Source organism: Mugil cephalus, chromosome 22, assembly GCF_022458985.1.
Source record: "Mugil cephalus isolate CIBA_MC_2020 chromosome 22, CIBA_Mcephalus_1.1, whole genome shotgun sequence".
Taxonomy (NCBI): Eukaryota; Metazoa; Chordata; class Actinopteri; order Mugiliformes; family Mugilidae; genus Mugil; species Mugil cephalus.
In genome coordinates this window covers 16,903,844-16,917,020 of record NC_061791.1, presented here as the reverse complement: position 1 = coordinate 16,917,020, position 13,177 = coordinate 16,903,844, and the positions used below count along the sequence as shown (strand labels likewise).

The 13,177-nt window shown below is 43.0% G+C and overlaps 2 protein-coding genes across 17 annotated transcripts in view; one reads left to right on the top strand and one right to left on the bottom strand.

Moving 5' to 3' along the window:
• Positions 1 to 3,097: 3,097 nt before the first annotated feature.
• Positions 3,098 to 9,156, top strand: LOC124999782 (nuclear factor 7, brain-like). The gene has a single exon (XM_047574829.1). It carries the CDS (start codon positions 3,098 to 3,100, stop codon positions 4,712 to 4,714), a length of 1,617 nt encoding a protein of 538 aa, XP_047430785.1. The 3' UTR covers positions 4,715 to 9,156.
• The window catches only part of osbpl8 (oxysterol binding protein-like 8), an 89,254-nt gene continuing 82,352 nt past the window's right edge, over positions 6,276 to 13,177 (bottom strand). For all 16 annotated transcript variants that reach the window (XM_047574812.1, XM_047574817.1, XM_047574816.1 and 13 more), the window contains 3 exons: positions 11,335 to 11,437; positions 10,012 to 10,117; positions 6,276 to 9,923 (listed from right to left, as the gene is read on the bottom strand). In XM_047574812.1, the coding sequence (XP_047430768.1) occupies positions 9,794 to 9,923; positions 10,012 to 10,117; positions 11,335 to 11,437 (339 nt within the window). In that variant the 3' untranslated portion in view covers positions 6,276 to 9,793. The remainder of the gene's footprint in view (positions 9,924 to 10,011; positions 10,118 to 11,334; positions 11,438 to 13,177) is intronic.

Here is a 13,177-nt window from a genome sequence, read left to right as displayed (position 1 = left end):
TTATTTCTAGAAATGCTTGAAGGAACATTCTTGACAGGCTTGACTGATATTCGGGACACACAGAGAAAACCTATGCCAATAAATACTGACTGAAGGCAGGGTTAACTCCGGTCTCCGTCTGTGTAATGCAGTGTGGGCAGTGTAAGCAGAAAAGGCCAAACAAATTGGGTATGCTTGTGAGAAAGTCTTCATCTGGTTGAATGTTTGCTCGCCCTACACACTCTGCAATATTCTTAGGACAATAAAGAGTCTGACACTGTCTGATGCTTTGGATCCCAGAAACTCTTGAACATCAACACTGCTATCTCTGTTCTTAAAGGGACTATATAATCCCTGACACTAGCCGATGTCTAAGCTCATTTTAATGGGTGATAACATCTTTTATAGAATCCTCATCAACATTTTAACAGGTATAACAGTTAAAAGCAGCATTCTTCAATAAGCGCTTTTCTGTTCTGTGCTGCTTGGCTGCTGTAGTGGATGTGGTCACTGAATTGTTGCATCAGTGCATCTGCTGCTTCCTGTAGCCCAAACTTCTACTAAACAGACTGGTGAAGAAGGATGACTCTGTTCTGGGCTGCCATCTAGAGCTTGTGGAGGTGGTGGGTGATTGCAGGATGGAAGCAAAGCAGTCATCCCCAAAGAAAAACCAGTGCCACCCCCTTTGTGGTGATATAACAGCACTGGGCAGCGCCTTCAGCAGTTGACCTCTTCAGGAGAGTTACCGCAGGTCCTACCTTCCTGCTCCCGTGAGGCTGGACAACCAAGGAGCCTGATCCCAGTAGAACACGTATGTTGAAATACTGTGAAATACTTTTACTCTGAAAACTGGTCTTAAGAAGATGCTGCACTGAGAAACTCTCAGTCACTTCTTTGAATGTTTGGTTGTGGGGGCTGCACATGTGTGAAAGCTAGAAACGCTTAGAACCATTTCAGTAAAGGGTATACGTATTGTGCAAAATCCACCATTCCATTGTTTCTGGACACAATGTACCCAATGTCTCGAGAGACCTACAAAATATGAGGAAAGACCACCTCCAAAAGTAATGCGCCATATGCCAATAAGGTCGGCACTCCCCAACAAAATCATAAGGGGATAAGCCCGGCCACCAGCTGGTTACAACATGTATCGGAAACAAGTATGCAAACATAGGATTTGGCAAGGTTGATCATGAATTGTGGAATCTGGATCATGGGAAGTCACAGGACAATGTTTTTGGAATTGGAGCAGCAGGGTACTTAATTTGTTCACACCAAAATCACTCCGATTAGTTGTAAGACTATCTAACCTGCGTGTAGAAGTATTTATTTTCTTTTTATCGGTTTAAACACCCCATAATGAATCCAAATGATGTGTTACCAGACTGATATCATGATTTGTGGCAAAATCCACCGCTGGGCATACACGGGAAAGGACAGAAGGTTGCAGTAAATAATGTGTACCTGGCAGCAGAGAGAGCAAGTGAGTGGGTGTGGCTAAGGAGGAAACTTAATTTTTTCGGTACCTAGCTGTACCAAGTCCACACCAGTTAACTCCTGATACATCCTGTATAATTTGGGTGTTTGGACTGTACTTGGTCAGATGCGATCTTTGATTTGGAACAGTACTTGGGCAGTGATTGATGATGCTCCACATGAACATCGCTACAGACAATAACGTAGATTCATAAATGCCCAATGTTTTCATTACCAGACATAGTGGTTCTTCTGTCTCATTTTCACCGAGATATCCCTGGTACCAACCCTCTTTTAGAAAGTGGCATACAGTAGGAGTTATCTACCTATCATCAACATCAACAAGGAGTTGGGTTAAGATGAGCTTTATATGTGGAACTATGTATCTGTGTTAGCATTAGTTTTATTTGAGCCCCTATAAACGAGAGGCCTCTGCCTGTTTTCCATAAATTAACAATGAGAAGCTGGCTGGAAAGCTGAGTGCTGCAGTGTGGCTGTGTCTCTTGAGATTGGACACGGGAGGAGGTGGCTTTGGCAGCCAAATACACTGCTGAGCCTCACTGAAATGTCAGAGCCTCAAGTGAACAAAATACAGATGAGATGAAGGAAGGTGTAGTGAGATGTTAGCATCATTCTACTAGAAAGCAAGAGCAGCACGGTGAAGAATGTGTCAATCCGTCTGAGGGCCACGATGTACCAGGCTACAGTCGGCTAATTGCCAATGTTGGGAGTCAATAAGCATCTATGACCCTAGTTTTTTTTTTGGTATGTCCAGGCCCATAGTCACTACTCAGACAGGCTTTCAGCAGATTTAGCACGTTAATTGGTGAAAAAGGTCTGTCTTACTTGGTAACTGACAAGGAGAGAAACTGATGTGACGAAAGTAAGCAAACAACACATTCCAGAGGGCACACCCAGGTTACTTTCTCATCTGAACATTCAGATAAACAAGTCTTTTTTACAATGACACGATCATCTAGATTGAATAAACCGTGGACCAACAGATCTGTATGATGCAGCAAGCTCTGTGCAAGGGTTGGTAGCTCTTCCTAGCTAGCTTGGTGTAGCCAGATTCAATGTAGTGGATTTTAGTGATATTTAAAACTTGGATGTAAGAAGGTTTTTACACTCATATAACTGAGGACATCTGACCATGTTTTGTTTCGGTTCTATTTATATAAAAAAAAAAGTATATAAAAGAACCAGTTTCTCTTTTGTAAGAGGCGGAGTTCTACAGGTTAGACAGGATGTTTGAACTTCACTTGCTTCAAGGGAAAACGCAAAGTACAGTCAGACGATCTGGATTCCCTGTTACTTTGTGAAGAAACTATTAAAACGGACTCAACAGAGACTGCGGGAAAACAAATATATCTGTCTAATCTGCTGACAAACACAGGTAAGTAAAGAGACCTATTTAAGTCAGTTGTTTCAACTGATAACCGATAACAAATTAATTTATTTGTTTGTAGAAAGGAAGTTACTGTCCGCTGCGGCAGTTCTGCAATTAACATTTCAACCTTCTGACTGAATGCATAAATAATTCAAAATGAATCAAACATTTTAAATATTTAATGAATACATGTAATTATTTAGCATTCATGCTGTTATTTTATACTTTCACTTTTGTTTCTAGTGTATAAACATGGCTACAGCCAGCAGCCTCCTATCTGAAGATCAGTTTCTGTGTCCCATCTGTCTGGATGTGTTCACTGATCCAGTCACCATATCATGTGGACACAACTTCTGCAAGAACTGCATCACTGAACACTGGGGTAGCAACGTCCGCAACCAATGTCCAGTGTGTAAAAAAGATTTTTGCAGTCGGCCTGAGTTACATATCAACACCTTTATATCAGAGATGGCTGTTCAGTTCAAAAATTCATATCAATGTAAAGCCAGTGGCAGCTCAGAGCAACAAGGAGAGGTTCTGTGTGACGTCTGCACTGAGACCAAACTGAAGGCTCTCAAGTCCTGTCTGATGTGTCTGACCTCCTACTGTGAGACTCACCTGGAGCCTCATCACAGAATCACAGGCCTGAAAAGACACAAGCTGATCGATCCGGTGGAGAACCTGGAGGACAGGATGTGTAAGAAGCATGACAGACCTCTGGAGCTGTTCTGTAAGACTGACCAGACGTGTGTTTGTTGGACCTGTGCTGAGACAGATCACAAAAGTCATCACACAGTTAGTCTGGAAGAAGAATGCAAAGCAACGAAGGCTGAACTGGCGACAAAAGTTAAAGTTCAGCAGATGATCCCGGAGAGACGACTGAAGGTTGAGCAGATCAAAGAGTCGGTGAAGCTGAGTAAGGAAGATGCAGACAGAGAGACAGCAGCCGGTGTGCAGGTGTTCACTGCTCTGGTCCAGTCTGTAGAAAGAGGTCTGGCTCAGCTCATTGACACCATTGAAGAGAAGCAGAAAGCAACAGAGAGACAGGCTGAAGGCTTCATCAAAGAGCTGGAAGAGGAAATCTCTGAGCTGATGAAGAGAAGCTCTGACGTGGAGCAGCTCTTGGACACTGAAGACCACCTCCGCTTCCTCCAGAGCTACTCTTTACTGACCGCACTGACCAAGGATTGGACCAAGGTCAAAGTCCACTCATCATGTGACGGGATTTTGTGGAGAGCTGTGGCTCAGCTGGAGGAGAAGCTCCGCAAAGAGATGAAGAGGATGTGTGCTGATGCTGAACTGAAGCGGGTGCGGCGGTATGCAGTGGATGTGACTCTGGATGACGATACTGCGAATCCTTACCTCACCATTTCCGGTGGTGGGAAAACAGTAACCTGCGGTGACGTCAAGAGGATTCTCCCAGACCAGCCAAAGAGATTTTCCACTTGTGCAGTCTTAGGAAAGCAGGGTTTCTCTTCAGGGAGATTTTACTATGAGGTCCAGGTTGGAGGTAAAACCAAATGGGATTTAGGAGTGGTCAGAGAGTCTGTCAACAGAAAGGCTGAAAACACAGTGTGCCCCGATAACGGATACTGGGCGATATGGTTAAGGAACGGAGATGATTACAGAGCTCTCGCTGGTCCCTCTGTCTGCCTGTCTCTGAAGTCGCAGCCTCGGAAGGTGGGGGTGTTCGTGGACTACAACGAAGGTCTGGTGTTCTTTTACGATGTAGATGCTGCATCTCTCATCTTCTCCTTCACTGGCTGTAACTTCACTGAGAGACTCTACCCGTACTTCAGTCCATGTCCCAATGATGGTGGGAAAAATGCCACCCCGCTGATCATCTCTCCCATGAATCACACACATTAGCTTTGAAATTACTTGGAACTCACTCTTTCTTCATCTCATACATGCACACAATGACAAACTCTACTACCCAGGGCAGAAAGCTTATTTAGCCACTTTAGCCTCATCCAGTAAACAGAGGAAGTCCCTTGATTGTAGTGGAGAGCTGTAAACTCAATTAACCCTCTACCTTTCACCAGTTCATTATTCCACCCCAATACTTCACCCAATCTCCTTTTTAGACTTTGCTGTTGTGTTTCGCTCTGTCTTCATTCTTTGTCCCTATTCCAAACCGTGCATAGGAGCTAGGGAGGCAAAGGTAGAGAGGGGTCAGGGTGGGGATTGATATCAAATGTTTGGTTGTTATCCGAGATGGACAGGAAGGACTGTTTTGCTCTATCAGCCTTTGTCACCGCCCTTGGCTGAGGAAATGAGAGCAAGGGCAGGTGGCCTGGCCGGTGGAATCAAGCAACTGTGCGGATAAATTGCTATCAGGTATGATTCCTGCTAATTCTTTAAGTCTTAAGGCAATGTTTTGTACATACTATATTACATCATAGATATATATTATATCATAGATCATAGATTATGTCTTTGCCAGTAGTTGGTCTTCTCTTTTTAAGATTTGTGGCAACATGTGATGGATGTTGGATCCGTACAATGAACTTCAATAACCACCTCTAATGACTTTCTTAGAAAGATTTGTCGAAAAAAGAGAGAGAAAGCTGATTGGTGGCAAAGGGATGATTGTGCATTAATAAAAAGCATAAATAAGACAGCCAGTAACCTTATGGCCAATACAGTTCAGCTCTCTCCTCATGCCTCGTCTGTATCAGTGGATATGTGGGTCAAATTCATGAAACAAGCCAATAAAATGAAAATAAAAAGTAACTAAGCGTCCATTTTATTTTATAATCATGTTAACGATTGTCCTGATCTGTAAATTGTAAGTAAAACATCTTTTCTCACAAAGGCCTGTCGTACCTCGCTGCTGCAGTGGAGTCACAGTTGTTAACCTCTGCATGCTAGAATAGCTGGGGATTAGTGGGGGTGGGGGTTCAGTAATTTTAAAACAATTTATGCGGAGCTGGAGGAAGGCTCTACGGCCCCATCTAATGGTGGATGAGATATTTTACTCTGAACCAACTGTTTTCTAAGAAGGAAACATCTGGAAAATAATCACTTATGGCAAATGAAACATCTATCTATCTATCTATCTATCTATCTATCTATCTATCTATCTATCTATCTATCTATCTATCTATCTATCTATCTTCCTCATAGCTCTGATGTCATCAGTATTAATGTACAATGTAGAAAATGATAAAATCTTTTATATTTGTTAGAGCCAAGTAAACAATGCTGAAACAATTGTCTCCATGTCGTTCACAACAGGTTTGAATTGATCCTCTTCTACTGGATCTAATTTCCTCCATTTAGACATTGTCCTTTATTCCCATATATTGTATTTTTGTTAAATGGTCCCTGTCCATGATTTGATCTAGTACAGCATGCATAATAAGTGACACATCCAGCTGCTGGATGAGAATGCGTCTTCACACTAAGTGCAAACAAAAAGAGCCCAGCACGTTATTTGTTTTTATTCTGTGTTATGTTCCAGGAAGTTACAGTTGCCAAGGAGATAACAGTATGTACTCAGGTACTTGGAAATGAAAGGGGTTTGTGAATGGAAAAGGTGGGCAGAGTTGACATTGACAGTGTGCACAAGTTGAGGACATTTGATTGTGTGTGGTGTCAAATTGTGTGAATTTAAAATCATTTTTCAAAAAAAACAAAACAAAAAAAAGAACGTTGACCTATAGCTACGAGCAAAGAAAAAAAAATAGAAACATCAACCCACATACAAAAGAGGAATAAATAAAATGTATTATTTTACAGACACAGCAACAACAACAGACAGCAGAGACGTGTGTTTCCCTCTGAATTTGGTGTGTGAGAGAGCGAGAGAGGGAAAGAGACGAGGGCGACGAAGGAGAGGAGAGGTCTCTCTCGCTCCCCCTCTCTTTCTCTTGTGGCAGGAATCAGCATCCGGAAACCTACGGCTGCGTTACTATGGCGACACTTCGGGAGGGGAGGCAGGAGCCGGGTGCGGGTGGTGACCTGTGGAGCTGGAGTCGGACTCATTTTGCTTCGTATGGCACGTCCGCTCTGAGACACTACACCGACTACAGCTGCAGCCAGAGTCCCAAGTCCAGGTCCAAGACCCACCACCGGACCGTTCCCTTCAGCATCACCTCAGCCCAACACTCTGACTCCGCCTCTGTCTGTATGCTCCACACCCTACTGACCTCCCATCCCCTCCCCCAAACTCCCTCTCCTCCCCATCTACCCCCTTCCCTGTCCAACTCTAGAAGGCACTGGTATATACTTATTTCTTCACATTCTAACACTGGATTCTCTATTTAAAATGAGCGATTGAGGCAATGAGGATGCACACGTACCAGGCCAGCCGGGTAACTCGCCGCGGGTGGCACCACTGGCTCCCGCCAATGCCACCAGCCTTTCCTTATACCTGCGTTGGCCTTTCAGAGCTTTCATCGCTTAACAGTCTGCTGACGGCGGAGGCAATAGGATATGTAAACGTCGACAAGGCTAACATCATGACAGGCGAAGAGATACACAAAATCGATGCTCAGATAGGGCGCGTAAGTGGTCTGGAGCTTTCCGAATGGCCTGAATTAGTCGCATCATTATTCTGAGTCAGGAGGACATCTTGTTAAAGAGTCGGTTCTGATACACTGCCTTCATCTTTGGTTAAAAACAACCCCCAGACTAATCCTTCCAAGCCGGCCACGATCACAGTCCTTATGGTCTGTTTCTAAATCTGGAGGTATGCAGAGGGGAGATCAGATTAGCTTTTTTTTTTTTTTTTTCGGGGCGGCTTCTCCTATGATTGTATTTGTACTTGCACTTCTCCGCGGAGCTCTGTGGAAATCTCTCCACGTATCTTCGGAGAAGGTGATATAATCTGAGCTCGCGCTGCCAAACTACTTGAGAGAAAACTTCGACGTGACCAAAGGTGAAGGCGGCAGATTGGAACCGCGACGTACGCCAAACAAAACGTCAAGAAAACCAAACGAAAATCGATATTTTCCGCTCCGTGCGGCAACACGCCGAGGCCGTTCGGGATGGGAATCTGATCGAGTGCCCCACTAATGCCCATGTCCGTGTGTGGCTACAGAGGACAGAAAGACACACAAGGTTGACGAGAGTGGTTTGTGCACAGAGCAGAGGGTCTGCGTTGCGAACCTTGGTGTGGACGCGGCATGTGCTACTCGCGAGCGAGGAACCGTTGCCCCTTCCCCCTCCCTCCCCTCCCCCCACATCGGGTATTTACACAGTGAACGGGACTTCTACTCTACACACTGAGTTTGGCTGGTACTTGCGTACATTTGGAATGGTTCACTATGGAGACAGAAAACGTCCAGGAGTCTATTTCCTCCTCTCACTAGTAGATTCACTAAAGTGTCTATTCTAGTATTCCTGGTTAACATGTGAGGCTCAAAAGCACTGGAAGAGATGACGGATGCTCTAAAACCAACGTTGCTAAGAGGAGTGTTTGGTCTGGAGTCTGCGTTTACATGTTTGGACTCCTTTCTGCTCACCAGCTAGTATATAAACCTTTAGTTTTTCTTTATACTTCAACTTGGGGAAAAACGCACATTTGCTTTCTTCCTATGTATTAGATGAGAAGATACAAACACCTCAAAGCTGTTACGCTCTAAAATGTGTATTCGCGCTGCTTTTTCGTGCACATTATAAATATGATTAGTGAGCTTTCACAGTGCTGGTGTGCAGATGTTGTTGCCATTGGACAGAGCCAGGCTAACTCACCGTTTTCCCTAATCTTCTCATCTAATAACGCTTGGCAAAAAGCAGATGAAGTTGTATCCTAGTCCTTTAAGGTTCATTTTGGTACATCACCTAGCTTTTCTGAATCCACGACTAACCGCTCTAAAACCAACGTCTCAAGATTAGTTCTAGACATTCCTTTACCTGAAATGTAGGGCAGTGGTCACTGTGGTTCATGACAAAATTGACTACTTTTGTCTCTCTGTTGACGAGAGCACCCACGTAAGTGCAAAACCGATGACTGTATAAAGAACATTTCCAGTGCATTTGTGCCTTAAAAACAAAATACTGTACATAGGGCTAAAGTCCTAATCACACTCCTGTCTGTACATGCTACCTACAGTATACAATGACATTGCGTCAGACCTTTTTTTTTTTGTAACACTGAATTTGTATGCAAAAGGTGTAGTTTTATTATACAACGGAAATTATAGCTTCTATTCCTTTGACAATGTCATTTGCGTCGTCTGTCCTCGTCGTCCATTTCCGCGCGTGGAATCCCGAAAGCATCTGATAATAAAAAAATAAAAGTCACGTAGATTGGACCACTTTGTTTTTCTCTCCCTTATCGTCGTTTTTTTTTTTTCTTTGTTGTTCCAAGCAGACCTCTACTCACAAAGGACACGCCAAGCAAGGAAACAAAACAGTTAAAAAAAAAAAAACACACTAAAATTAAATGGACATTTTTTTTTGTTTGTGGTACAATCTGAGTTGTGGTCCTTGTTTCTGTGTTAAAAGGTTCCCTGTCGTTTGAGGTGAAATGTTAGTCAGTGGAAGTAGTTTCACTCCACCGAGACAGAAAAAACAAAACAAAAAGAACACGCACACAAACAGCTAAAATGGCTGCTGTCTTCGCCTCTCGCGTCAAGGCAAATTATAATTTCCAGAGTGGCAGTCGAGACTTCATCACAACAAAGTCTAAACTCCCGACAAATTCTCCTCGTCGCTGCTCCTCTCCACTTTGAAATTTGTGGAACATCTACAGAGATTTTGGAATGGACTGGTTAAAAATAAATAGTTTCTTTTTTTAAAAGTCTCTTTGTGTGTGGAAGCGTCTGCTTTTCTGGACACAAGTGATCGGGTTTAACGAAGACGGGGAAGAAGAGAGCTGGAGGAGGCTGTGGTTAAAGTGTCTAAGTCCCCCACTGTGATGCCAGGTATTCCGAAGGAGTGTGTGTGTTTGTGTTTGTGTGTGTGTGAGGGCATCACTGTCTCTGTGGGCTATGGCTGCTACTTGAAGACGTAGTTGATCAGGACCTGAAGCAGGATGAGGAGAGCGATGACCACGTAGTCGCGCTGCTGGAGGAAGGAGCCGCCCTCCACCCGGCCCGCCGCGCGGCTCCGCAGCACGCTGATGCTCCTACGGACGCACAAAGGTTCTGCGTGAGCACCAAAGGTTACGCCGCCATGTCGCACTCGTGCTACACTGTGATCAACACCCTTCTCACCTGTTAATGTCCTCCTGCGTCCGCTTAATAGATTCAATGGCACTTTGAAGCTCACTGAGGTCCGCTCCTTTTTTCCTCAGCCGACTATTATGCTTACTTTTGTGTCCTGCAACAAAGAACATCGAGCAGGGTTTGTAGATTGTTCTCTGTAATGACTTCATTTGAGGTGCTATCAAAAATCTGTATATGATAAATGCTGCTCGAAAATAAATAAAATTAGTAAATGTAATTGTAAATGACCTTTATGGTGTTTTTAAGAATTGAATTCCAAACTTTTCTAGGAGTAGAAGATACATTGACTATAGCTGATATATTAAAGTGATTATGTCAAATATATCAATTTGATAAGTAACAGAAGGTATAGCTGTAATAGGTGATTTGGAAACAGAACAGAAAGGGTAGTAACTGGACCGAAAAGCAATGCAGATTTCAGGGCGTCATTTCGGTGCCCCTGAATTTTTAATCATCGCCATTTAGCTCTGCTGCTGTGCCGACGCTACAGGTGATGTCACGCCAGTTTTTCACCTGTATCGGTCGCGATCGACTGCGGAGCTGTGACTATGCCACATATGTGCCGGTGAAAATGGTCAAAGGTTTGGCTGTACTTCATCTCAAAAGATGCAGACTCTCCATCGGCAACCTGCAACAAGTGCTCTAAGGAAATGCTGTGCTAGGGAGGTAGCGCCTCCAATTTGATTAAACATCTGAGGGCGTATAGCATTTTTTTTTTTAAAAGCCAAGAAAGGTACTGCCTTTGATAGCCTGCCAGACCACACGCCACTGTTTTTATCATGACAATTATGACAGTTTGATGTGAATTTTATTTTATATTGGTTCATTTGTTTCTTAGTCTTAGCTGTATTTATATTATTTAAATTAATATTCTGTTCAGCGTGCACAAAATTCCTTAAAAATAAAAAGGCACCGTTTTTGGACAAAGTTTGTATGTTTTCAATATTTTTAAGCACTAGTTCGGCACCGTTTCCGGTTTGGCACCAGTATGGATGAAACCTTAATGATACTCATCACTACTTAAATCATACAGTTTAACAGCTGGCATCTTCAATGGTATGTCCAATTTGGACAACTTAGTAAAAACTGCCCTGAATGTGGTTTGAAAGTGAATGTTTAATAGCTGTCTAGGCTACCAATAACTTTATCAATAACCGATAATTTTCAGGACTTGATTTTGTGTTACACATGTACCCAAATAATCCTAGCTATGTTTTGGTTTCTAAGACATTTATACCAAAGCCCCTGCAACAGTGTTGTCATGTTTCCCGTGTTATTCTCGTGTGTTTTGTGCATTTGTACAAAGCTCACGTTCGCTGCCGGATGAGTCTTGGCGGTCGGGTTCGGGGGAAGAGCAGCCGCTCTCTGGGCTCTTGGGCTTGTCGCTCTTGTGTTTCCTCTTTGGCACCGTTACCTATTCACACGTGCACAGATCCACACAGAAGCACACACAAACAGGAACAGGTTAACCCAACGGGCCACACACGGCAAGTGGAATCAAATAAAAATGTATTCAGTGCAAACACGTATCTTAGGATGCAAGATTGAAAACCATAAAGAGAGAGAAGATAAAGAGAACAAACAAAAAAACAAAAGAAACAAACCCCATCTTCACACATACACAAACCATGCTAGTCGGAATTGGCGCAGTAATGGCGGCTAATGGAGGCATGCTGACACAATGGTAAGTCATGTCTGTGTAAATAAACCAGTAGCACACTTGCCAAGAAATGAAAACACTCACACTAGAGTGTCATCGGGTGAAAAAGGTTTTGGGTGAGTAGTTAACCTGACAAAAGCCAGAATGTCATAATATTAAGGATGTTAAGGATTTTGATTTATCAGAAAAAAGCAGCACTTAAGTTTGTTTAGATTTAAATGCTGCTTACACAGCAACCAATTAGCAGTCTCTGATGTGACTGACGTAACTGGAGACAGTGTCAGTGCTGGTGCCCAACACTGGTCAGGAGCTAAATCAGAGCCTGAGAGCACAGATGGAAATCGACCGAGGACGAACTTCAGAGGCACTTGGCAGGTGGCTAATTGGAACATGAAAATGAAAAGAGGGCAAACATTGCATTTACTGACCTACAGGAGCCCTTAGCTTCTGCACATAACACTAACTACCAGCAGGTCAGTAAAAATCCATGAGTAAATACAATGAAACGAACAAAATGGGTGAAGATAGCGTGGGGGCCACTCTAAGGCAACCAGCTGTGGATGGCAGCGTGACAGGAACTTCAATGAAATCTTTTTATTCATGGGTATTTGAAATGTATTTTATCGGATATATTATAACTGCATTTTAAATCACATTTTCTTTGCTTCTTTTACTTCGGTTTTGGTCTCCACCAATTTCGAAACATATCTGACTTTATAATTTCCAAATATTCCACATGTTTACTTGCAGGTTGCTTACTTTGATGGTCTTCTTGTGCCTGGTGGTGGCTGTGACTGTTTTTTTTTTTTTAGAAGTTAATCATTGGAACTTGATTAACCAAAACAATAAAGCTTGTGTGCTTAGAAACCGAAACAATTAGCTTAATGACACTAAAACCGCCTGCAGACCTGAGAGGAAATGCAGATTGAGGCACATTGCACACAGTGATTTGAGTCCGTATTTATAAGGATTGCAGTTACTTTAAACTGAAGTTTTAATATATTTCTGTTTTCACTTTTATTCCTAGTCACATATTCCACTTCTCCTTGCTGACATCAGAGATGATTCAGTTAAAGTGGAAAACCTTTGACACGTTCTGCTAGACGTGCTTGTTTTTATTATTCTTGACAATGTTAATGTAAAAAACAAACAAAAAAAAACAACACAAAAAGATAGAAAAGATGTATCAGCTTCTTTTACTCTTGCATCATGCAGCTCGGCATGACGTTCCTTCACATACAGTGAGAACAGCCAGAGCATGGAAGGTTAAACAAAAGAAGGGACAACGAGACGTAAAGACACAAAAGGAGTTGAGGCGATGACGGCGGTGGCAGGCAGCAGCACAGTGGTGACGACACAAAGAGAAGAAGCGACAATGAAGACGGTGCACCGTGGTGTGCTGTGTGGAGGATGGCTTAGGCGGCGAGATGCGTTTTTTTTTTTTTTTTTTTTTTTTTTTTTGTAAATGGCGGGTTTTATTTCAATTGGTACAAC

Bases quoted from the DNA above. Each gene is read 5' to 3' on its own strand.
- LOC124999782 (XM_047574829.1), top strand. From the start codon at position 3,098: ATGGCTACAGCCAGCAGCCTCCTATCTGAAGATCAGTTTCTGTGTCCC.